Source organism: Poecile atricapillus, chromosome 4, assembly GCF_030490865.1.
Source record: "Poecile atricapillus isolate bPoeAtr1 chromosome 4, bPoeAtr1.hap1, whole genome shotgun sequence".
In the NCBI taxonomy this organism is placed as follows: Eukaryota; Metazoa; Chordata; class Aves; order Passeriformes; family Paridae; genus Poecile; species Poecile atricapillus.
The window spans coordinates 70,097,171-70,124,287 of record NC_081252.1 but is presented as its reverse complement, the minus strand read 5'-3'; the positions used below and the strand labels follow the sequence as shown (position 1 = coordinate 70,124,287).

The 27,117-nt window shown below is 36.6% G+C and overlaps 1 protein-coding gene across 1 annotated transcript; it reads right to left on the bottom strand.

Annotated features, from left to right (window-relative positions):
* Positions 1-9,268: 9,268 nt before the first annotated feature.
* Positions 9,269-26,767, bottom strand: RNF212 (ring finger protein 212). The gene is made up of 12 exons (XM_058838851.1): positions 26,491-26,767; positions 24,879-24,940; positions 21,143-21,217; positions 19,050-19,106; positions 16,416-16,474; positions 14,914-14,978; positions 14,755-14,824; positions 13,935-13,980; positions 13,104-13,167; positions 11,479-11,551; positions 10,533-10,717; positions 9,269-9,306 (listed from the first exon to the last, which is right to left on the bottom strand). The coding sequence occupies exons 1-12, from the start codon at positions 26,600-26,602 to the stop codon at positions 9,269-9,271; spliced, it is 906 nt and encodes a 301-aa protein (XP_058694834.1). The 5' UTR covers positions 26,603-26,767.
* Positions 26,768-27,117: the final 350 nt, after the last annotated feature.

Below are 27,117 nucleotides of genomic sequence, written 5' to 3'. Positions count from 1 at the left end.
AATAAAGGCTGGCCTCCAGAAGGTGACCATCTCATACTTGGTTTGTTTTTACCTGAATTAGATTAGTGCTGCAGCGTGATTTCACCCCTATTAGACATTAGGAAGGCTACACAATGTAGCACTAAGCTCAAGGAGAAGTTCAGAGAGAGTTCACAGCTAATTAGAGATCTCAGGCTGCTCAAAGCAAAGCAACCTTGATGGTGAAGTGGATTCTTGCATGTCTGATATGACTGAGCTGCACTGGTGTGGATTTTTACATGCTGAACACTGTTGCATTCAGCTGGTGAACTAATAAGTGCTGCTCCTCCCCTCACAGTTTGCACATAATGTTGATGGAAAGTCATAGAGAACTCTGTTAAAAATATCAGAGTTACATGTCACATAAATATTTATGTCAGAACAGCATTACAAGACATAACTGGGACCCTAGGAATGGATATATGTATCTAATGTGTATTCACATAATTCAGCAAATAGTATATATTTAGTATAGCTTTTTGTCAGACTTCTCTAAATAAACTGTGAAGTTAAAGTGAGTCCTATTTTTTTGTTCTCTTAAAAAGGCTAAATAATCAAAATTGCTAGGCTAAATAATCAAAAGTTAAAGATACATTTGGTACTGCCAAATAAATAATATCAGGTTTACAGAAAATAATTCACACATAACCCCAACTAATTGTCGAGCAAATCTTTGTATTTGTTGCCTTCCCAGTTATAATGAACTGATTGTGAGAAGTTTGGCTACTTGGGAAATGTGTTGCAAAACACATGCATGTATCCCTTTTTTACATCACCAAAACCCTGGATGTGGGCAGGAGCTCTGAGCATGGCTGGCAGTGTTTCACCCCTGCCTGACTTCCACAGAAATGTTTTCTCACCCTTCAGTAAAACAGAGACTTGTTTCTCCATTTCAAAAGTGACTGTTGGCAGCAGATAGTTGTATTCAAGGCTCCCCTGCCCAAAAGGCTTCCCAAAGAATAAAATTCCCATTTTCCCAGATGGTCAGGCTCACAAATCGCCTCTGCCCTGCTTGGCTGTGGTTTTGGGGTGTGAGTGGGAGACCAGTGGCTCACAAGCTGTTTGCTGACAGTCTCTGCTGGAGTGAATTCACTGCTGGATGCCAGGCTCTGTGATGACAAAATCTGCCCCATGCCCACTGACCTGGCTTTATCTGTGCTGTGTTGATGTATTCCTTCAGGATCTGCTTAGCACTGATTAAAAGAAAGATATTTGTATTCTCTGGAGAGTCACAGTTTTCACTGTCTTGGGGTATAAAAAAATGTGGATTAAACACTTCATAAAGTTGGGGAAAATATATAGCTGGTACAGCAATATTTCATGAAATGTGACTATGCAGTATGTGACATTACATATGGTGTATTCAAAAAGTTCAATACTGTTGAACGGCAATTAAGTAAAATAAAACATATATTAGCATATCACAAGAAAGCTGTAAAGCACTCCACACAAATTTCTGTGCTTTTTTTTCTTACTCATAGCTAATTAATTTTTTGGAAACAGGCTGCATTTATGAATTTTGGAAACTAAGTGAAGCACAGCAGGGATTCCAGTTTACTGCTTAGCAAAAACTGTGACTTTTTTTAGCAGTTCTGACAGGCACAGCTGAGTCTTACAAGGGCTATTCCCTTCTCTCCAACGTTTTTTTTGTCCCTTCAAATATTCTTTTGCCATATTGAAAATTTGCAGTTACCCCAACAACATATTTTCAGGAGCTACTTTCTGATTTATATATCTTTCTCAACTGATTGCAGGATTTAACCATTGCAAACAACAGGAAGGCTTTCAATGTGTGTATGCTTTACACACAGTCTATGTCTATTTGTGACATTTATTTTACGGCTTCTCTCTTTAGTGGTAATATTTGCAGCCCCATCATTAACAACGGAGGTAAGAGTTTTAAGGGAACTGTAGTTTGAAATAAAGATTGCCTCCAAGAAAAATGGGCTTGAATGAGGCAATAAAATGTTTGCACACATGAAAAATACCTATGAAGTCACCTCTTGGTCTGAGCTACAGAGCCAGGATGCAGGGAACAGATTTCACTGCTGAAGTGTTACAATGATTAATTCTGAGTGTTCTGCAAGGGGAACTGCAGGGCCACCACCACACAAGGACTGCAAAGAGGCTTCCCTGTGCCAGCACAGAGGCGACTTTCCCATCCACACACTCCTACAAAGGCTGCCAGAAGCTGCCAATTTCAGCCCAGCAAAGACTCTGAACTCCTTTTTTCTGAACCCCAAGAGGCTGCTGTCTCATCCAGTGTGCAAAAAGGCTTCAGCAGACTGATGCCTTAGCACTAATTATTATTAGCTGTCTCTGATTTACAGTGTGAAGGGGAGGGACTGTGGTTTGCCAGTTTCCAGTTGCAGTTGAACTGGAAATCTACAGCAGCTTTCTTCTAAATCTACAACCATGGCATCGCTATTGACATGAGCATGTGAAGATATAGCTCCCTGTGCATCCATGGCAGAGCAGCAGTCATCCAGCCTGTGCATACACACCCCCTCCTGCCTCATACACTCCTGCCAAATGTGCATGGATGGGCTCTAACAGAGAAATTACTTTGAGGGCTCATTTGTTCTTTAAGGAGGATGATGTTGTACTACCCCACATATTGGGTATGGCATAGGTTGGGAGAGCACCAATTAGGTTAAAGGGAAAATCCTTACTGAATGTAAAAGCTCCTTTATATTTCAGTTACACATTTTCCACAAGAACCATTGAAAACCCTGACAAAGTGATATATGAGCAAATAAAACTTGAGTTTACGACATACAGACTCACATTTTCTGGGTTGTTTTTTTTTTTTTCCCTCAAAACTCAGTGCCAACTGTTTTCTTTGCCATTTTTCTCCAAACCCACTGTGCCAACCAAATGTCATTGATATGTGACTTTCCACACAGATAGATAGTATTGCAATTTTTCAAAGTACTAGACTGAGGCTATTAAGCATATTGCTTTAAACTTGCACCAAAATCAGAGGATATGAAGGAAGCAGACAGTTGGCAGAACTAGCCTTTCTACCACATATGTCAGCAAGAACTATAGCTTGGGAAAATGATGATTTCTGGAATATGGCACTAATGTATTTACCGTATGCTGTGCTAGAAGCTTTTTACATTCACACTAAGAATCTGCAAACTTGGTAATTTCATATAGGCAAACCAGAGCTCTATTTTTATTTTTTATGCAAAGATTTAATGTATGGGACTCTAACATTGCTAGGCTGTGTTATTTTTACCACACATTCCATAGACTCTACTGGCAAGCTGTGAAATGCTGTCAGAAGAAACAGAAGTAACTGCACTACATTTGTGGAAAATGCAAACCCTCTACATTATAATGGTTATTTGCCTTGTTTCTTATTCATTTATCTATTTATTTCTTAGTAAAATAAACTGAATAATTTCTAAATGACCTGCCAGTACTAAGAACTGCAGAGATTCTAACAGAAAGATAAAAAAATATATAAAAACCTGGGAATGCCCATTTCAGAGCTTACAATGAAAGAAATAAGTAAGGCAAATCAGGTCATCATATCTATTCCAAGAATGATACCAGAGCACAAAACAGTATAAATCTTGACCAGGGGCATTTACACAACTCTTATTTAGGTATTCCTGTCCCTCTTTGCTTTAAACACCTTCTACTGCTAACATTGTATGGGCAACAACAAAAGGGAGAACATGCATGAACATCTGAGTACACACAAGGAGCAAGACTAGAAGGATGTAGTTTGCATTGAAAACATTCCTTGATACTCGTGGCTGCTTTTGCCCTTCTTTCCTTTATCCCGTCCTCTATCTCCCAGCCAGGTTTTTCTTCCTCTTCCTGCACCATTCTGATTTATAACATTCCCATGTTACAGATGACTGGTAGCATAACAGGTGACCCCTGAGAGCTGACTCCTCCCAGGCTTGGTCCTGTGTGCAAACTTAGGTCAAAAACATAGTTGAAACTGGCCTGGGTAATCCCAAATGGCCCATCTGTTCCTCACTCCCATCACACCAAGCCTTGCCTGTCGTCACCCACAATGACTCTTGGAGCTCCATCCTGCCTGTTTCAAATGGGTTGAGCTCAGAGAAGCTGGAGATGGCTGAAATATTATTTTTTTTACCGTATTCTGCACAGCCAAACACATAAAGACACAGATGTACTTCAAGCATCTCCAAAGTCAGCTTCTGTTTGGCTCAACACTGACCTAGGCAAGGATGTGAAACATGGCTAAAATGTTCGGTTAAGGCAGAGGCCAGAAAAAGCTTCTAGGAATGTCTGGTGGGACTGATTTCCTCCTCTCTTTTGTGTTTTTTCTTCCACATGACTTAAGATGGGGATAGACAGCTCTTGATCTTGTTGTGGAGACTGCCTTGATAGGAAATGTCTTGTGTGCCTTTACCTGGGAGGCCCTGGGCTGGTTAGGAAAATATGTTGCTGGTGCAGGGTGATTCTCCAGAGTGCCAGGAGTAACCTGGATTCTCTCAGCACTGCTCATTTTCTGCAGAGCTTTTTCTCATGTGAGCCTTGGCAGCACCAGTGCCTGGTTTCAGAGTTTTGCAAGGTGGACCATGATGTGGAATAGTCAGTCTTTTCTAGATTTGGTGACTTCTGAATAGTTCCAGGGAAGCAAGGTCAGGGGACTGCTGCTTGATGGGGGCAGGGCTGTGAGGGATGTTGCCCATGTCCTGTGCATCCAAAAGGAAACCAACTCTCTCCACTTGCAGAACACAAAGTTTTTCTTCTTTTGCGGGTGGCAAACTTGCTAACAGAGCTTGCTCACTGACTCCTAACTTCACACTCTGTCATGTCCTTCCCCACATTGTCAACACACAAATTTACTGTTTCGTTCCAAGAAAGTTCTTTCCTTACCCCTCCAGAGACCAGCCTCCCAGATGGCACCCTAGTCCCTGGTACTACTTTAATATTAGAGTTCAGGACAAATATTTAATACCATTTCAAGGGACAAATTATCAGGGCTTTAGACATAATCAAGGGAAGAGTTATCCAAAGCTCATGTGATACACGAGACAAAGGATCCTCAGGGCAGATCACTAACCTTCTCCATGGAGACACTCAGCAAGTCAATCCTTTCGCTATGAAAGGCAGGTTTCCTTGCAAAGTATTGTAGTGGTCAGGGGTTCCAGTGATGCAGATGATTTAGTGATTGCAGAGTCCTAAATCTTTCTGGAGCTGGTGGGATACCCAGAAATCCTAAAGGCACAGTGTGGAAGAAGCCCAAACACTACAGCATGGACATGAGCAGTGTCCCCCTGTTTGCACCACAGTTTTTATCTGCACAGGAGAGATTTGCAAGAAGAGTCTGGCACAATGGCACACACTGGACCATCAGAAACAGCACGAGCTCCAAAGGCACACAAAGCTGATCCACAGACTGAAGTATGTTGGCATTTTTGACACAGAGACCACAGAAGGAGAGAATTATCAAATTGCATTTCCTCAGGTCAGGAGCAGGTTAAATTCTAGAGGGAAAATAGGACTATCATAGATAAACCGACAGTGCTGCATCTTGATGAGTTATGGCATTCTTTCCTGACTGCCAGAACAAGAGAGTTCAAAAATAAGTGGTAGCAATTTCACATTTTAATTGGCACAATTGTAGAAAATGCTCCTTGGCAAGTATCAGGTATTATGTCCAACAGACCAAGCATTTGTCTACAACAGACTTCCTTTGTGTCACACGGGAATAAATAGACATGATTCTGCCTTATATGGCATAAGCATCACCTTGTGAGGGAGAAGTGATGACTGTGAAATGAAACTGAAGTTGGCAACCGTAATGCAAACAAGAGGATACCTTCAGCATTACTGCTGACCCCATTGCATGAATAGCACGATTCTGACTCGTAATAAAATCCTCTGCTATTGTTTGTGTGTGCATAAAACACCCTTGTAGTGAAATACATACTCATGTTATCTCCTAAAAAACTGAAAAAGACAAATTAGTGCCCTCTTACGCCTTAAGGCCAGAATGCTGCAGACAGGAACTGAAAAGAGCTGCAGGTCAGCTCAGTCTCTGTTTCTCAAAGTTACACAGCACAGCTTCAGCCGCTGCTTCTTAGCGCTGAAGTCTTGAATACCCACTGTGCATTACCAAGTCCTCTGCTCAGAAATTTTCAGATTTAATATATAATTTATTCCTTTAATCCACTACTGCTTAACCCCTCAGCATGACTGACCCCTGCTTCCATTTTACCCTTCACATCCCAGAGGACTCCTGTATCTGAGTTTTAACTTCCATTGACCTCATGTAGTCCCTCACATTTGCTGTTCACCTTCAGGTGCTTTTCTGATGTTTCACATTCAGACTCTACATCACATCCTTGCTCTTCCTCTCACCGTCTGTAGCTTTCCCATGTAAATTCCAGACGGAAAAGTCCACAGGCCCGATTTCAGTCCCCTTAGCCAAAGAGCAGTGAGGAGTGAATTTGTTTAGAGGTAGCTCAGCACCCTCTGCTGTATCCTCAGCGAACTGCAAATTTCCTTGCACATGAAGGACCAATTCCTCACAAAAGCAAGAATAATTCTGTGAAAACAGATGCCTAAAAGAGTAATATAGGAATTTCCGTGCCTATTGGAAGCTAGAAAAAAACCTTACTTTTTTTCCCCTTCTCCTCTTCCTAAAAATGAAAAATGAAAATTTATTTCATTAAAGAATGAAATACCAAATATAGTATTTTCAACTTTATTGAACAAATGATAGAAGCATTGAACTTGGCAAATTACATTCCTCAAACCGTTTTTACCTTTTTAATTATTTTTTTCTTAGCTATTACACTTTAATTTATATAAAAGCCACTTAGATGTAAGTTTTGGAAAAAAAAAATCACATCATATTCAACTAATTCTTTTTCAATTTTTTCTGAACTGGGAAGCAAGAGGATGTCATTCAAGTGTTTCTCCTCAGCATGGATAGCTCCAGTGCCTTTGCTTTCTTTCTCAAATTACATTGTTTTTCTTCAAAGTGCATTTCAAAGCTGTAATATTTCTGAAGGTGAGGTTGCTGGATTTTTTTTTTCTTCAGGATTAGACTGTGTGCTCAAATAGATTAAATACCAGACACTACCAAGTAGTTCAAAACAGCAATAAAGTAATATACTTTATAATATACCATTTCCATACTACATTTCTTTATTGATGTGATATTCCAAATTCTCATCCTACAGCTACAAAACACAGTCTGCCTGTGTCCAGCTTTCACCACATAAAAGGTAAATGGATGATTACCTGAACCATGAAGATTGTTAACTGAATTTGAGTGGAAACCACTGTGGTGAGCAGGAAACAGAAACCATTCCATTCTCTGTGAATATTTATTCACATCTCTGAATGACATGGTGATTAACAGTATTGTTAATTCCCTGACAAGGAATTAACAGTATTGTGACTGTTGTAGATCTTGCATGTATGACTCTTTCCTAAATGAATTCTTTCAGACAGGGCCCATTTATAGACACAAATTTTCACCTTCATGAAGCTCAATTCTGCAGTTGATGAGGGCTTGCAGAGTGGGATGAAAGAGAAACAAAACCAATAAAACCAAAGTATTACAACTGGCTGCAGAATGCAACTTCCAGCAATTATAAAAGCTACAGTATGACTTCACAGACTTGGATGACAACTGCAGTGTGATGAAACAGAGATTAGAGAGAATCCCTTCCTGGGATCCAAACAAAGAGAAAAACACTGGGGCACAAATAAAAATAAAAGCTGGCTGTCACGTTTTAATAGCCTCACTTTTGAAGCTGTTGAAGCTCATCTGGAACTAATGGAGAGTTGAAATTTTTTAAGAGTTACACTACACACCTTAATTTGAACATGTCTGTAGCACTGCAAAATTAAATCTTTTGACTGGAAGTTTGCTTGGAAGGAAGCTGACTTTGAGCTCCCAGATAAACTCTGAAGTATAGGAATACTGAAGAGGAGAAAATTCAACTTTCCCATGGTAAAAAAAAAGTAAAGGCAGCTATACACTGAAATAAGGCAAATATGAAACTGAAAATTCCCATGCTGGAGTAAGGCAAGGACTCTTTTCCCTGAGCAGTGGAAGAAACATCTGATGAACTGATTGTAACTTCCTTTCTCTGTCTCAAAGCACTTCTGGGAGAGGAGGTCAAGCTGGGAAGGAGGGAGGGTGGAGGGAAGGTTTTTTTAAGTTTTACTTCTTATTATCCTGCTGTGATTCTCTTAGAAATAAATTCAATTAATATCCTCAAGTTGAGTCTAGTTTGCCCATGATGGTATTTTGTGAATGACCTCTTCCAGTTCTCAACTCTTGAATCTTTCATTAAGTTTTCTCTCTCCCATCCACTTGTGATGTGAAAAGTAAAACATTTCAACTCAAAAGAAATTTATCACATATTCAGGGAACTTTATTTCAATAAATGCACTAGCTTTTAGTTTTATTATACTTTAAATAGTCTAGGTAAAGTTAGGGTCAAAACAAAACAAAGGCATTCAATAACTCAATCATACCAAAATTTTGCTACATACACAGTGATGGTGGGAATATGAACTTCAGAGTTGTTCTCAGAAGGAAAAGGCTGCATCCTGGCACCTTCATTCAGAGTCCCCAATTGCTATTCCTGTGCAAAAGTAAAAGAAGTCTTCTCTGTGTTTTGTCTCTTCATTCCAGTTCCCCCACTTCATTCCATTTTGGGAAGAAATCTTTGTTACCTAAATCAAATGATGGACTTGCCAAGTGTGGAACAGATACTGCATTCTGTGCTCGGCAGAGCCTGCTAGAATGTAATATCCATCAAAACTTACCCCTTTTCAAGAATGCAAAAAGAAGGAGATGCATTGAGTAAGAACCAAACTTTGGAATTCTGTAATCAAAAATCCATAAATAAATTTCTTTTTTTAGGACTGCAGTCTATCTATAATACTGTAGAGGCACAATTATTTATCCTGTAGTTCAATGCACTCAGAGCAAAAAATGGTCACTCAAATCATGTTTTGCCCTACCACTTAGGTAATAAAGGACTTTTATTTATGCAATATATTTGAAGCCAAAATTTTGAAAAACAAGAAAATTTTGTAGTCCCACCTAAAACTTCAGTAGATGTTAATCAGAAAGATCAGTGATGTTTTAAACACAATATTCACGCTGAACAATTTTCTGGTTTATGCCAATTTGACATATTATGGAAGTTACAAATACTTTGATATCCAGAGACTATGCAGTGCTTTTCCACATGCTTCTTAACAAAAGCAATTCACAGATGTTTGCTCATCTCTCTGCTGAACGTCCTCTTATATTAGTTGATCCTAGAATAAAAATACAGATACAAATAAAAAAAAACCAAACTTGGTAAAACTAAAGCTTTATTCGTGTAAATTATTTGGGGAATTTATATAAGGAAAAACAAAACTATTAAAAACTAAAAATACAACCTATACAATTAATGAAAACTTTTCTATTGACATTTTCCTGAATGTAAATGTGCTCCTCTGTATTTCCATAAAAGTATTTTTGCCATATTCCAATTTTAGCTACACAAGTGAATCTCCAAAGCATTATTCTGTATATAAACTGAAATTCATTGCAATCATATAGCCAAATGACATCTATTACTAAAGTTCAATATAGCTACTTTTTTTATAACATTAATTTCTCCTACATTATTTATAGATCATATCAGGCTCATGCATTATTTCACGTACTGTATCATTGTCCAGAAATTTCACAATTAAAACAATTGTGATGTAAGCTTTTACAATCTATAAGCCTTCATTTCTTAAAATATTTTTATTTTGGTTTCATGAACGTGAAACTACTTGGGATGTGCAGGAAGGTCACATTTATTCATATGGGCAAAAAGTGCTTCAGAGATAAATGATCTTTTTAATATAAGTTTAAAAAAGTATTTCACTTGTGATGCAAACTCAGCAAGAAGGAGAATTAGATTTGCAAGATGTGATTGGTCAGGGTGCTACATTATCTCATCAAGGTTCTCCTTCCCAAAAAGGGCTGGACCATTCACAGTACCTTCTGACCAGGGCTGTTCTGCAGTTCTGACTCTGATTCTGTGATTTTATTAATTAATCTGCCCCAGTGCAATTCCTACCCACATCCACCCTCCTTGAGGCTGATGTTTATGCAGCTCTTTTTTGCTTTTGGTAGTTTTATGTTGCACTCAACAAATAACAGCCTGGACTGGCTCCCTTTATACTGTGATCAGTAGACATTTACATGCATGTCTTGATAAGCAGATCTTTAAGAAATCTTCAGCTGAGACAGAAAATTTGGACATTATGAGATTTAAATTTCTGTTAAAATCTAATTCTGAAGTGAAGCAAGAACACATTTTTACAGCAGATACTGTCCTGCACATAAGACAAGACATACAATCATAAATACCAACATCTTTCATATTTTGCTGAGAACCTACTTCCAATTCTGAAATGTCATTTTTATTTTGGGTAATTTATTTAAGCTGCTATGCTGAAAACTTTTCAGGAAGTGGTAAATGTTATTTTACAAATATACTTGCCTTCTCTTTGCAGAAGTCCAGAGATGGTGATTGGCTGCCTTGAGAGAGGCAGCTGTGGAGAAGGTGATGTAAATGGATGCAGCTGAGGGGTTCTGAAATCAAAATTAGCCCATGGTCCCCTTTGACTGCTCTGGGATCCAGATGATAATGGACACGCACTATGTGGTAACCTCACAGGGGTGGATCTGGTAATGAAATTAATTCATGCATGTGATTTGAGGCTACTTATAACAGTACAAAAGATTTCAAAATTACTTCAATTTGTTGTCTAATATTCTAAAGAAAAATATTATAAATGATATATTTTTACATATTTAAGATTTTTACATCTTTCAAGAAGCAGACTGACAAAACAATTATGGAATCAGAGGTGGAAAAAAAGAAGTACTTTGTTACACATATGTTAAATTTCTGCTAGGAAGATACATTTGGCTTAATGTTTATAAAGAACAAGAGTTTAATTTTTATGGAATGATTCAAAGTTATTTATTGATGTTAATAATTCTCACAGTTTAAGACATTTTCAATGTTTAAATGAAAACAACCAGAAACACCTGTTGCAGGCTGCATGAGAAGTTTGGGTTATTCAGAGAGCAGCCCTTGCGCAGATATTGTGCTTTCATCTCTGATTTTTATAAGAATGATACAGCAGAGACATTATCAAATTTCCTAATTATAAAATTACTACCCCTTTATATAGGAGTACCATGACAGTAGGTGTCAACAGCTACAGAAGCACAGACTGTATCTCCTCATTTTTGAAAACGTGATTTCAAACAAAATTTTCCCCGATAAACAAACATTCATGCAGATGATAGCCAAGCTGCACAGTAACACTTCTTCAGATCTAGAACATGACCTTTGAACATACAAATTAATGCAGGCCAGAGGGGAAATTTTAGTCTCTTACAGGAGATGGTAACCTCTTGAAAAAGTATTGAATTACCTTGTAGACCCTGCTCCAACACTCTGACTTGGCGTTACTAGAGCTGTCTGAGAACGTCTGTAGGATATGCTGCCTGTTGGAATCAGATTTTTGAGAACAGGACCAAGTGAATTTCCCATTTTACTTGAGATAACTTTGGAAACAGGTATTAGTACTTTCCTTGCATAACTTGGGACAAATTCATGATTGATTCATTCAACAACAAAACATGGTGCACAATTACAACAGTCAATGAGAGAGCTCAGCTGTCACAAAAACATCATATTGCACCATCCCTGCAAATCTTGTTCCAGTTAAACATGTGTTGGTTTCTTTCACCTTCTTTCATTTATTAGACTATTATTAGACTATCAAGACAGCTGTACTGAAGTGCTCCAGTTCTTCAGCTGATCTTTTTTTGCCCCATCTACCTCTGAGAAACTTTTCTTAGTGCACCATTAAATCATTATTTCCACTCACCCTTACTTTTGCACATAAACTTTGATTCCTTCAGCATTGTCCACTGCAAAACTTTATGTGAAGGTTCTGAAATCTGCTGAACACATAACTGTTCTACATAAAATTTTACTGTCTAATAAATATCTATTTATATTTAGACACAATAAAAAATCAGTTAACCTCGGCTCTCTTTATCTTGTTATCCCTAAATTTATAGGCAACCATGCATTTAGGAAGGATCTGAGCATATAAATCAAACATAACACATAAGCAATTTTTCCTCCTTCATTGAAATTGCATTGCAATTGCATTTGTCTTTGTTTCAGGACACTTACACCATGTGAAAACACAAGAGTGCTAAAAGCTCTTTATGTGGCTACAGATGGATTCTATGAACTGCTGCAGCCAGGTGAAAGCCTGCCTGAGCATGGACTGCTGCAGAAACATGCGAATGTAAAACTACGAATGGGAGAGACACATGAATAGCAGGCCTGCAAAGCATTAGGAATTCTGGGAAACTCCTCATAAATAAACAGTTCTCAAGAGACTGTACCAATTCCAGTAGGCTGTTACTCATGTCTTATTTACATCTGAGTGTTACACAAGCTCAGGATATGAAGGAATGAAGAAAGCAGTGGCAGGTAAAATGTCTTATACCCTATAACAGTGATAAGGTGGAAAAAAAAAAAAATCACCCTTTTGAAGAAATTCTTGATCTCAAGTACCTTATTTCTGTAAATAAATATTTTTTTTTCACTTCCCTTTAGTTTCCCCCTTTTCTTCACATGACATTAAAAAGACATTGTGGACAATTTTAACTTCTGTTAACCACAAACAGATAAAATAATGAAGCTTAACAGAGGTTCAACAATGTATATTACAAGTATTCCTGTTCTGTTCAATCACACATATAATTACAGTATTTTCCTTGCAACTTTGATTTGGGGAAAAAATCAGTTTGGCTACAAGTTATCATTTGCTGAACAGAAGAGCTAAGTATTAGGAAAACATTTCATATTTCATTTTAACCATTTTCCAGTTGCTGGACTGAAGTCCACATGGTAAATTCCTCACTGCTCAACACAATTCAAATTTTTTTAGTAAATTGCTAATATATGGCTTTTAATTTATTCATCTTCCTAATGTAACAGAAATGTTATTCAGTTACAAAGTTTCCTTTTACTCACCCATATGTCCATCCTGTGGTGGAGTTATTAGTGATAATCTTGTTGGACCAGTTGGTGTCTCCAGCTAAATTAACGGCAAGTCATTAACCGCAGTGTAATAAGCATATAAATTATTAAGACATTTTAAGCAATATTATATTGTTTTATTTTTGAAGTCTACAGAGCCTGCAGAGCTCTGGAACTCTCTGCTGTCAGTTTTGTTCATAGCACTAAAATGCAAAACCTAAGAATTAAGTTACTATTTTTAAAGATCTATGGGCAGGTGGGAAATACATGTATTTTAGCTTTATTATAAGCTATCACATTCAGATAAGAAACATTATGAGACACTCTCACTGTTTTCTGTGCTGAGATTCCTTTTGCAAGCTAGCAGCTGTTACTGGATGTTACCTCTCCTAACCAGGATACCAACACCATGAAAAGCTCCTGCCTTCATTCTCATGTTAGCAGTATCACTCAAAACCTCAACTCCCTACTCAGGTATCAGAGTCGAAATGATAGTGCTTTCAGATCACTGAAATTTTTGTAATACTGGGATTTTAAGAATTTGCCATTTACTTTGGCATCACAAGTTTAAAAGCCTGTATATGGCAGGTGAAGAATATAATCCCAGAAATTAATGCCGTGATTTATTTCCTTTTGGTTTCTTTTGGGGAGCATCTGACTTCCACCCTGCATCAAGTATATCTGAAATCATCATGCACATCAGAATGGTTTTGAATGGAATGGGGGGAGAATCCTATGTTTTGCATCATTAACAGAGTAGGAGAAATCAAAAGGATATATGTGTGTAACAATACATAAAAAAATTAAAAAAAAAAAACCACTTACTCTCCTCATTGGTGAAGGTACAGGATCAATCTCCATTGCCTCCATCCTTGCAAGAAAGGTCAAAGGATGACATTGTAATAAAAATCACATTTCATTATAAAGACTAAAATTATGTTAGATTCTAAGGTTAAATTTGACTAGTAATGGAAAAGCATAATACACAATGCATAAGTATTTAGGACTTATTCCAAAACTCACTAGCAATAAATCTTTTCATTGATTGAGCTTTGGTTTAGACATTTACAGAGAAAGTTATTTTATGATTAGTATTGTTATTATTCTATTTGTCTGAATAAATATGCGTATTTATGTATTTATCATTTGTATTCTCAACAAGGGCATTCTGAATCTGTATTTTTGTAGGGAAAAAAGTCACAATTAAAAGTATAGAAATATTTAAGTTTGAGCAAGCTGTATATTCATTTTACTTAAAATTAAGTGAGCCTTAGTGGACTGGCTCATCCCAACTAAACTGAAACAAGTAAAAAAAAAGTGTACATACAGGTGTCTGTACAATAAATTTAGTTTTTCTCTATGGTAAATGGAGAGTGTCTCACTATTCACCATTCACCTATCCATCTAAAAATTCTTTGAAATAAGGTGCATCATGCCTTACGTTTTTTCCCCATAACCATAATTATCCATACAACTGTAATATACACTTGGATAGATAAGCCTTTCCTCATTTCTTTCTCATTTGAACAGTTTGCAAAAACAAAACACAAAATCAGGAAATATTTTATACTCACTACAAAAAGGTTACATTCTGTATAAAATATTAGGTAAGATTCTCATTGAAAATGAACAAATTTGTACCCACGTTTCAGAAGTGGAAGGATGACTCGAATGAAGAGAATTTGAAGAATAAACATTCTGTTTTCTTGGAGGAACTGAAGTCATTAAGAAATTTAATATTAGAACACAGTTATGTCCAGTGCCACGTATTCCATAATTAATATTTTAAACCAACATTTCTTACTGGAAAAGGTATTTCTGCTCATACTGGAAAATGGCAGTGGTGTAGTTTTATCAGGAGGTTTCATACTAAAAGGGAAAGAAGAAATAAAAGATATAAATTGAAAGCTGTTTTGATTAGTTTACGTGTCTAACTGGTCAATAAAGTATAAAATCAAAGCATTTTATCCATGAGTAGCAGGTTTTAACATAATACCATTTGCCATGAAGCAAAGTAAGAATTTATTTAGTAAGCTATGAACTTGCTTTTTATATCATAATATCTGCAGTGCTCATTACATACCCAACAATATCAACTTAGCACAACGTTATAGCAGAGTACTTTAGGGAACAAAAGATGTTAAAATACAGCTCTTAACTATAGCTAAGCAGAAAATTCATTTCATTTCATGAAATTATACATTTACCAAACTTAAAGAAATCTAGTTGTCAAATGAAATGTTGTCATTTTCTTACTATTCAATAATAACCTTGTAGAACTGGTACCTTTGACAAGAACCATAAATAGGAAGAATATGTTTACTAGGCAAGCAAGGGAAGGCCCTAGGACACTGCTCTCTTGGTAGAACTCAAAAAAGAAAATCTAAAATTCAGTTAGAACTCTGTATTTGATATAACCAAGATGCAATTCATTTGAGATAAAGACAAGAAAATGGAGGCAGTGAACCAAAACTTATAAACTGCTGTAATCCACCACATACAGTTTCTTTTATACTGGTTTTTCTTTCTGTTACATTATACCAAGCAGTCTGAGAGAGCAAAATACAACATTATGTGCAGTTAAGAGTCATGGGAAATAGTCTGTACTAAAAAAAAAAACAAACAAAAAAGCAAACGAAAAACCAAAATAAAACCAAACAAAAACCACAGGAAAGGAATGAAGATCAACAAATTTGTGCTGTTAAAATGCTGTTTGCATGAACTGGCTTATTAATGAGATTTTAAGAACAGTTTTGGCTTTATGTTAGAAATAAGGTGAAAAGATGAAAGTGTATCAGTCATTGAGGGGAAAATGATGAGCAATCTCTTGGCTACCACTTTGAAACATTTGAGAAAAAAGACTAATTCAAGATGAGACAAGAATTTAACTTTTACTAGAAATAGAAACAATGAGAACCATATTACAAAACTCTGGTAACTTTGTAAATGGGCTAAGATACCCACAAGGGCATCACATTACTTTCTAGGCTGATGCTCTAAAGTCCATTGCAAAATACACAAACATGGTTATATACCTGCAAATAAAAATTTAAAACTGTGTATCTATGTGAAAGACTTTGTTAAAAGTTCACTTCTAGAGTTAACTACTGAGTTGTATTGTAAATAAAAGAATTTTTCCTAACAGGATTGATTACTGTGAAAAATGAATCTGATGTCAGAAATCACTATACATTTATTTCTGTAAAAACATGAGGAAGGCAAACAAATCATTAAATCTTCATTGTTTTATGAATTAAACTTACTGTTGTCTGATTACATTTACTTTTGCTGCATTAAACCTCTTACCATTGCATCTGTTGCATTTGCTGTGTTGCTTTCTTGAGAGACTCTTCCAGCTTTGCTATCTGTGAGATAATCATAGATTTAAACAAAGTCTATGTGTGTGATATACAGCTTCATTTTCATCCAACAAGTATTCTAAAGTGTTGAAAAGCTGCTTTCTATTGGTTTTAATCTTAAGACATCATTGCTATTCCAGATTTATTGGAGCTGTTATGGCTGTGTTATGGACCCATTAAACAGTCAATCTGGAAGAGATATGCTTCTTTTTGGCAGTTAAAGACTTAGTTTGATTACCATTTCTTAAGTGTGCTGATAATATTGGATAAATGAATACTAGGAAGAGTGCTTAAAAATAGTTTTCTTTTGCTTCCTATTTTCCACATCTGATATAAAAGCTTTTTTTATGATTAATATGGAGTTATCTGAAAAAGCTACCAATAAATGTACAAAATACTATGTTCCCACCATATTTCTCATTTCAGATTCAAAATGTATTCAGTTCACTGCAGTATCTACTTGTAACAAGCTTAAATGAAAAGTATTTCCTACTAAATTAGAGACACAACCAAAAATATCTCCATTAAAGAATGTTATGAGCTGGCAAAATTGAAGAATATTAAGGTCAAGAACACTAAGTCAGCTCCCTAGTATGTGATTTTTTTACAGTCTTTCATTATGTGAACATATATTTTATGAAGGATGTAAAAATTTACTCAATAGCCTCAATACTTCATCTATATTTTATCCTTAATTTCCATTATGTGGCCTTAATCCTTCACACTGTTCATATTTTGAAGGCAAATGAATTTGCTTCTTAACTTTTCATGCTTCTCAAACTATTATTTGAGTCCTTTAATAAAATTACCTGCTTTATAAAATCATACTATTTGTGGGAGATACTATGTTCTTTTTGCAGATGCATAACTCTGCAAAACAGATTAAAGAAAAATGTAATTTATGTAAGATCTGGTTTTTGGTATTCTGTTTTCTTCTTCCTAATGAGAGCTAGGTTTGATTAAAAAAGGGACCAGTCAGGAGGAATGTACTTTACCTTGTTGCTCTGTAGGACTGGGTAATTTTAAGACCAAAGTTATCTTAAGGTGAGTAGCTTTTTGATTTTCAATATTTTGGGATCCTAGCACAACAGGGCTTCAAGACCTGCTGGGAATATGGACAGCAAGTGCCCACCATCATCTGCACCCCAATATCTGCATAACTCACAAAACCAGCAACAAAGCAGTTTAATGAAGACCATGAGATCTTGCTGGTTGACAGTGACAAGGATGATAAACTAGAAATAAGGAAGGGGACCTGAAACAAGACAGCCAAGCATGAGAAACCAGAATGGTGTTTAATACCATCAGCCTCTCCTGACCCTGATCCAATGCAAGCAGTTTTAACATACTAACACAAAGAATGGGCAACAAACCCACCCAAAACAGTGCATCACTGAAGCAGCAACCAACTATATCTACCTATCTAGATATTTATGAATATATTCAACTGTTTCAGTACTGTCACCTGAACACCTTCCTTAGGTCAAGCATCATCCCTGAATACTTTACAAACACTGCTGAGTGAATGTCTCAACAGTAAACAACTTAAAAATATTACCATTACAAAAGTATCAAAACCCTCCACAGAGAGATAACACCTGTATTTATGCTGAATTCTATTAAGACATTTGTTTTACTTTGTCTACAGGTTTCAGTTTTACAATCTGGAGTTGTTACAAAAGATTAGAAGGGGGATGGAATCAGGATTCCTCCCTGGCCTGGCTTTGAAAGCAGAAGGACAGGACCCTAAAAGAACTACACACACCACAGTACACTATGAGTGATCCCAAAATGCATTCATGGAGAAGAGGGAAGAATGGGCCACAGAGCACCTAATTCTCCAAACTTCCTATCCATGACAATCATACCAGAACTCTCCACACACATGAAATGGCCAACTGGACAGCTACATGAGCTTTGCATTTTCATTTCATACGTGTGGTACCCACTCATGGGTCTAATCACCAATACTGTCAAGCAGCTTTAAGCAACATCCCATGTCCTTAGAAATAAAAGAAACATCCAACTATTTAGTAAAATATCTGGAAGTAGCTGAAAAATGAAAAAGAAATCTGCCTTCCAAGCTACAAAGGAAGAAGCACAGTGACAAATGCAGTACCTCTTCTCCACAGAATAATTAATTCTGTCCTTCACACAGAGCTATCCCAAATTCAGGGTATTAGCCCTTAGTCTTGTTTCCCACTGCCCAAGCTTCTCATTTATTTTGTCAGCCCTAAAGTCTTCTTTTCCTCTGGGCTCGTCTCCTAGCACCCATTCCTCCTCACCTCTTCCTCCTTCCCCTCCATACAGTGAACTGGTTTCTTCCCTCCCTATTCTTTGATTCTCCATTTAATTTTAACCATCTCACAACTAGAGTATTTTATTAAAAATAATCACCAGAATTAATAGAGTCCTCACAGACTTTGAACAATTAAAAACTAGTACTTATAATGACAGTAATGAGTCAATCCTGATAAATTATTCTAAGCATTCCAATAAAAGATGATTACAGTTTCTAAAAATAAACCAAAGTAACAAGGCAAACATAAACAAAACCCTAGAAAATCACAGTTAGAATTACCTTTTCCTTGTAGTGTGTTAATAAACGCTTACGATATCTTTCTTGAAATTCTGAAACCTAAAAATAAATAGTTATATCAAGCTTCACATAATTACATTTATACACCTCAACAAAGAAGTGATGGAAAATACCTACTTCACAGTATGCAAAGTTTTCTGTATTTTAATAGGCAGTTAACATATCTTCTTCAAATCCTCTTCAAAAAATACCCAAACTATTCTAAGTTATTATCACTGATAGACAAAGTCTTATAAAGTTAATTTAATCCAATATGACCTACAGTAGAGCTGGTAGATTTATTTCATTCAAGTTGTATTTTAACACTATGTTCAATAAAAAGGTAAAGACATTAGAAAGCCAGTTTAGCTGCAGTGTTTCTTATTCATCAGTGCTAAGCAAACACATAAAATTAATGGCAACATAAAAAGTAATCTGTCTTACTGGCAATTATAATATGCCTTGTAAAAATACCCTGTTAATTAAAAAATAATTGTTAGACACACTGTCTGGTGATGTGTAAGCACTTCTTGTGTCCAAATGAGGATCATAAACCATGACAAGTTAAAAGTAAAAATGACATGGTAGGCAAGACAAGAGCTTGAGAAACAAATTACCATAGGCAGTAACTTTTAATAAATCATTCTTCTCACATGTAAGAAAACTGCCAGAAAATCTGTAGGAATAGAGACAACCAAAAAGAAACACTCTGAGAATATTAAGCCATAGAGGAGTATCCAACTTAAATGGTTATTTTATTCCCTGTGGAAGAACCTGGCAGGCTCCCACTGAATACTCATGAAAGAATCAAGTGTGTCTTTTGAACAACTGATAGAAGAAATATCCACTTAGAAAGCGATGTCTCTGAGCTGCTTCCACTCACTCAGAAATGAGTTCTTGGGTCTAGGAGATCATCTTTTGATGCTGGGACAAATTCTGAGCATACCTCAATGCCTTCACTACACTTCAATATGTTTCCAACAGGCTCTCTCAGGCTATCTTAGCCTTGAGAGATTGAGCCCTCTTTTTTCCTTCCTTTGGCACAGTATGGAAGTTTGTATTCCCATGTGATTGGAAGTGTGGTTCCCTGCATTGTTACCGTTTACAGAGTAAACTGAAAAAAGCCCTGCTGATCCTGATGTTAAAAAGTGGGTATGGAAGGACACATTTACCTTGTGTCACTTCTACATCTGAGGAGGAGCACTCCTCAAGAAAGTGGCTAAGCTCAGCTTTGGAAAAGTCTGTGAAGCCTGGGGTAGAGCAAATGTGAATCCATGACCATTGCTGGAGGTGATTTTCCCTGTGTTATTGTTCTGCTGGGTCAGGGAGTTCACCCAAAGATCAGCAAGTCCCAGCCCAAGGAGATAAGAATAGATAGCAAAGGCTGCAGCTGGGCCCAGGGACAATGTACTGCTGAGTGCCTGAAACTGCTGCTGAAATACACAGGAAGAAGGACAAGGACACAAAATCCCAAAGCCAAGCTGAAGAGATGCAGAAAATGAGGAGTAAATGCGAGTTTGTATGCACTCATTTAACCCACACAGCTACAGAAATTCTTTACTGGAAATGAAGCCTGAAGAAAGGAATCCTATCTGGAATTCACAGAAAGCAGGAGGAAAATGACCTTGGAATCATTTACTGCATCTATCTAGAAAAAAAAAGAAAAAAAAGAAGAGGTGTGTTTTGATTAAAGAAAGAAAAAAAATTAAAAAGGGAAAGAGAACACAGTCAGCTCAGGACTGTAGCCCAGCTCAGGTTTTTACAGTGTAACTTTTTATTGCTATAATTAAGGCACACTATCTGGGCACATTTAAGCTTCTGGCAAAACTAATTTTTGATTGCATGGCATTGAAAGTGATTTTACACCATTAAAATAACCAGACTAGTGGTCCTTAGAGTTTGAAAACATAAGCAGTGACCATAATGAATGATTTATGTCTCCTTTAGAACTTAGAAACTGTGGAATTAAGGAAGTAAAGATAATAATGGGCATACATTAGTTTCAAGAATTCACTCATATACTTTTCCCATTCACATAAAAATCAGTAGGAGTTGCTGACTTTTTATAGAGTTAAGAAGTTTTAAGGCAGATTCACCTTTGTCAACTCAGTTGAATACTTCTTGCATAACACATCTAATTGCACGAACAGTGATTGAATATCAGGACTTATCTATGAAGAAATGAAAATATACCAAGGTTAGCATTTTTATTAGCAAGTCAAATAAAGTCTTTTTAGAAGTGCTTCTTAAATTGACTGATGTATATAAATAGAAAAAATTGACAGATCAGAGAAAGATAATGCAGAAATTGAAAATAAACTCAGTTTTCTTTAATGGCCTTATATTACCCACATATATACTTATTGTGATTAAGATAGCACCAGTGTCCAGTGTCCATCCAAGGAGGATGCTGTGGCCCCTGGAAGAGGTATTGCATTCACACCAACAGCCAGGTTTCTGGAAGGCACTTTCCAGGCTTTTTGGTTCTCACCATTCCCAGCCACAGGGAATGTAGGGATGCATCCTACAATCAGTTTTGTTTCCAAGTCCTTTTTCAGAATAGTTCCAATACTGGCTGGGATCCCTTTGTCTCTGCCTGCCCACGGGGCAGCAGAATATTATCCCAGAATAACGAAAGAGCCCTAAAGTAATTGCTGAATTTTTAAGGATTTTATGACTTGTGTCTTTTAATCAGAGATCATGATGTGGCCTCACAAATGGCCAGCTGTGCTTTTATAAAATGTTAAGTGCTCTATACCTAAGCCATGATTGTAATAAAAATATATTTGTTACTTATGGTGAGGAAAAAATGCTTCAAAATATTAAGTGAATTTCAGAATAATAGGGACATTTGCACATCTATCCAAATCTACAAAGCAGTGTAGACAGCTTAAGTGTTACTTTAATCCTGAATACACACATTCCTAATCTGATCATAAGAAAAACAAAGAAAATACAACTCCAAAATAGTTATACCAGTTTTAGTACTAAATTAAAATAGCTAAACAGCTTTCAAAAACAACGTATCTATGAAAAAAATCTACTTGCAAACTGGATGGCTCTCTTTGATGTATTGTGATTCTATAAGAGAAGGCAGGTTTACAACTACCCCAAATATGAACAAAAAGACCAGAAATAATGCAGGCATACTTAGATGATAGAAGAAGGCTGCCCCAGAAAGAAGGTAGCCTTCCTGTAAGGAACCACTTCTCAAAATCCAGTAAGAAAGAACTGCTGTAGGAAAAATTGAAATTACTCCTAGAAGTATTAAAAATCTCAAAAAGCTTTAAAAAATAAAGAAATTTTAAAAGGTGAATTACTAAAAGAAGTAAGAACTGGGCCACCTGTGAATGAAGCATAAGTTTCCTGGGATATTAAGAAAGCAGAAGGAAAAGTGCAGTCACTTAAATTAAAAATACTGCATTGAAATCAAAAAGGGTTAGGCTTTGCTCCAGTTTGAAATACACAAAAATCTAAAAAAAATAATATTTTTAACTCCACCAAAAATATCTTAACACTAGCAAAAAGTCAAATACCCAAGACTAAACAACAGCCAAACCTCTTTTCTATGCGTGCTTAAATTATATCTTTTTAACAATAAAGGGAAATGGAGTCTCTTATGTATGAAAAATAATTGTGCAAGGAGCTAAATTAACAACTTGGATTTGCAATAGGTTTGTATCTTCTGCTTCCCATATGGTGACATCAGCTACTGGGATGTCTTGTGCAGCAATTGATGATGGCCTGCACTGTCTGCTCACTGCAGAGCTGTGCATGCTTTAGGAAAACTGCTTTTCCTTGCTTTCCCCAGCTACTAATTTTTACAGAAGTCACAGGAGGTAGTTAATTGTCTTTGACACTTCCTCTGCAATTTTGAATTTGGTTGACATCAGCCAAAGCATTCAAAAATTTTCAGCTGACAGATGGAGAAACGCAGGGACGGACAGCACAGGGAACCCACCTGTGATATTTCAGTAAAGAAAATACACACAAGACAATAATAGTCCACCTTGAAAACTTGAAGATATTCATAAAAATACATTCAGCTTCCTTAAATGAAATGCATTCATAGGAGCAATCTATTTAGGGTTCTATCAAAACAATGATCTTGGTTTATGTACCTATCAGATTGGAAAAAATAAAACCCAAGCAGCTTCATCGTGATGTAAAAACTCTTTCACAAAAAGATTTGTATGATACTGTTTGTATTTTATCTGCTGCATGGAGGACTAGCAGATGTTCCTATGATACTCTGAAATACTGAACAGCCAGATTCTGATTTACTGTAACATTTAAACATCCTCTGGGGAAAAGCAAGTGGGGATCATGAGACACAAAAGGAAGATATAAAGGTGACAAGAATGCATTAGTGTAAAAATGAGCATATTTAATGTGTACATGTTGATTATCCCAACATACAATTTAATTAGGAGTTCTAACACATTTATAGGACCTCCTCCTCATTGGGAATTCTTCCATAGCATCAAGCTCATAAAGCTTACCAGGTATATTTCCACTCAGGTTCCTGAATTATAGAGCCATGACTTTTTTATATGCATCTTTAATTATCATTCCAATCATTTTATCTGTTCTTAATCAAGGATAAGCAATCATCATTAATGTCTTTTTTAAAGAATATGGTAATTTGCTTCCTTCCAGCCCTCCAGAGCAGTGGCAGGTTCTAATGAAACATCTAATATTTTTGTTACTATCCCGATCACTTCATTTTTAATTTCCTTCTGTGTGTTTGAATTATCAAGTTGTGATGAAATACTGCAATTTAAGACTGATGTAACTTAAAAACTGACATTGTTTTGAGCAAGGTGTTGGACAAAATGGTCCCTGACAACTTAGAATATTCTTTGATTGAAATTAATAACAAAGTTTGCAGCAACAATAGGTTGATGTTGAAAGCATATTAAAATATGCCCTTTAGAATTTTTATGAAGTGCTTTTTGATTTTTTTGTATTTGATTACTGTGTGCATTGTTCCTTTGTATTATAATTGCATTTTGTTGTTTTGCTGCAATTTTTTTTAGTAGCATTGTCTTCTTCAATGTGTAAGATTGCTAGGAGGCCTTCATGTTTAGCTCTATTGAATTTTATTAAATGTTTTTGGTGTTTCTCTTTTATCCTTATAAGGCATTATCTCTTAGGTAGGCATCAGTCTACAAAAATATGAATGTTTTCACAACCTATTTATGAAATCAGCTAAAGAGAAGATTGCTTCTGGGAGAAATGGCAAAATTAAATGTTCTTAATGATTAATCAAGAAAAGGAATTAAAAGCTCGTTATTCTCCAGTGAATAACAAGAATTCCCAACAATATTTCAAACTCTTTCTTAATCACACAGCCACGAGGAAAATAGTTAAGCTTAAGAGAAAACAGGGAAAAAAACCCTCATCTACTTGAAAACACTGCTGAGCCATTATGCAGGTTTTTAATTCAGTCCATTACATGAAATAATTCATTACTGTTCATTTTCTGTGATGTACAAATGCCAATATCAATAAACATTTTTCCACAGTTTGAAAAGTAGTCACTGATGTTACACAGTAACCAGCCATATTTATTGAAAAGTTTAGAATGATTTACAGTCTAGCAGTACCTGAAAACCTAAAACGTTTCCATAGGCTTTAATTTGAAGGAATATATACAACAAAAAGCTGAGCTGTCTAGTGCCTAAGTATCTAAGTTTAAAACTTATTATCAGTAAATATTCATGCCACAGTCGGCAAAAACAAAAAAGGAAGCATTTTTTTATGCAAATAGTTTAGCTGTTAAACAAACCACAGATTAATGTAATGCAACAAAACTAAAGCTTTGTTTACCTCTTTTGAAAGGACTAAGGTACGACAAGGACTTCTACAGATCAAACATTCATCTTTTTTGCCTGTAAGATAAAGATACATTTAAAATATAGATCAAACTGAATATATATTAAATACATTGTAAATAGAATGTGATGTCTAAACCTCTGGAGCTTGTGGAAGAAATCTGCAGGTTATATAAGTATGAATAAACATGAATAATGAATTTGATTCTATAACCATTACACAGAGTTGTGCAGGAAAAATGTGTATAAATGTCATTTACTCCTGTAAATAAGCATTCATGTAAATGATTCTGTGAATATCATTAGTGTCACAGAATGCAGGTGACTTTTAGCTCCCTTGATTTAAATAGGACTACTTGCCTGGTTTAATTAAATGTATGCTTAAGTGCACTAATGATTTGCAGTCAATCTGATACATGGATTTTTAGACTGAGGCACAGTTGGGTTCTCCCAAGAAAATATATGAAACCCAAATGTAAAGGAATTAATAATTTTACCTTTTGAATTCCTCCAGTGAGAAAACAATTAAATCACTTTTTAAAACTTTATGACTTTAAACTCTTTGATTATCTGCAAACATATTAGAAAATATCTATAGCAAATGCACATTATTTCAATATTTATAATTGATAATTTTACTAGCTACTGCCTTTCTGAAGATTCTAACGATCAACATCTTTAAATACATTTTAAACCTTGCATTGTCATTACTGTTGAATTCACAGCATAAAAGATACATAATCTCTCACACGTTTTTCTGCCAAACTACATTAAGAGCAGAAAGGAAAGGAAAGATGTTGTCCATGTCCTAGCAACCTGGAAGCTGTAGAGGCTGCATTTTATTATACTCTATCCTCAACAGCAACCCTGTGAAAATGTCTAGTCGAAAGTCTTTAGTTCTGAAATACAGATTGATCAATTCTTCTGTGTGCCGTTAAAAAAAAAACAACCAGGGCATTTAGCATGATGTGAAAGAGAAAAACATTGAGATTTGTCTGCTGCATTTTTTTCCTTTTGCAAAACAACTTCATTATTCCTCTGTTTTTCCCACATATCAATGTCTAAGAACATCACAGGAGTCACAGAATATGACTCTGGAATTGTACATAGCACAAGAGCTTTAAAACATCACTTCAAATCTTCTCTCATGCTGCTGAAAGTTTTCAGGAACAATATTGAGCCTTAAAACTTATTATTAAGAGTACTTAAAAAACCTACCCTAAACAAATTCTATGGGTTTTTATTGCTCTTTCACTAAGGAAAAAACATTATTTTTCCCAAATTAGCCAGAATAGAAGGTCATCTATTTGTGTTTTTTTAAAAAATAAATTATGGATCATAAGTATCCAGAACCCAGTTTAATTAAAGCCTCCACGGCCTGTGCCCAAGGGCTCTCTCAAAGCCACACCAACCTGGAAGGGGACACAGGCGGGTTTTACTGTTTAAAGCGAATCAACAGCAAGGATTGGAAAGGCTTATCAGTAACATTCGAAAAAATGCTCAGGGCTTTCTTTCTTCCCACAGCGGGTGAGAAATACCCATGTTTGGGGTGGATGTGTGCACGCCAGCACAGCCCGCCCCGCCGGGCGCGCCCCAGCAGCCATTACCTTTCTGCAGGCAAACCTCACAGAAAACGTGGCCGCAGTTGGTGAGGTAGAACAGCGGCGTGGGGCTGAGGGGCTGCCGCATGCAGGAGTTGCAGAACGGGGACACGGCCATGGGGCAGGACGGCCCGGCGGCGGCCCGGGGCTGGGGCAGAGCCGCTTCTCCTCAGGCCGAGCCCCGCAGGTGCATCCCCGCCACGTCCCGCCAGCTGAGGCGGCCCTGAGGGCAGCGCGGCCCGCGCCCCTCCCGCCGCGGGGCCTCAGGGCGGCAGAGCTTGGTCCTCACACACCCGCCCACCAAAATATTGGGGTTTTCTGGCCTCTCACTACCAAACTGGAGCGGTGCCGACACAGACGGTGCTCGGACAATCCCGCTCCCGTCCACAAACATGGGGAACTGAGCTGTACCCACAGCGCTGCAGGCAGCGGCGGGGTGCAAAAAAAAAAAAAAAAAAAAAAAAAAAAAAACCAAAAACCACGAAGGAAATAATTGTGGCTTTCACTCTTTCAAATGCAAGAATCTAGGAAGTTTATTAATCCGCTATCACAGGTTTGCTATTGCATCTTCTGTTGTGGAAAAAGAGCAAAACAAGGAGATTTAGGACATTTGAGGTTCATTTCTTCGACAAA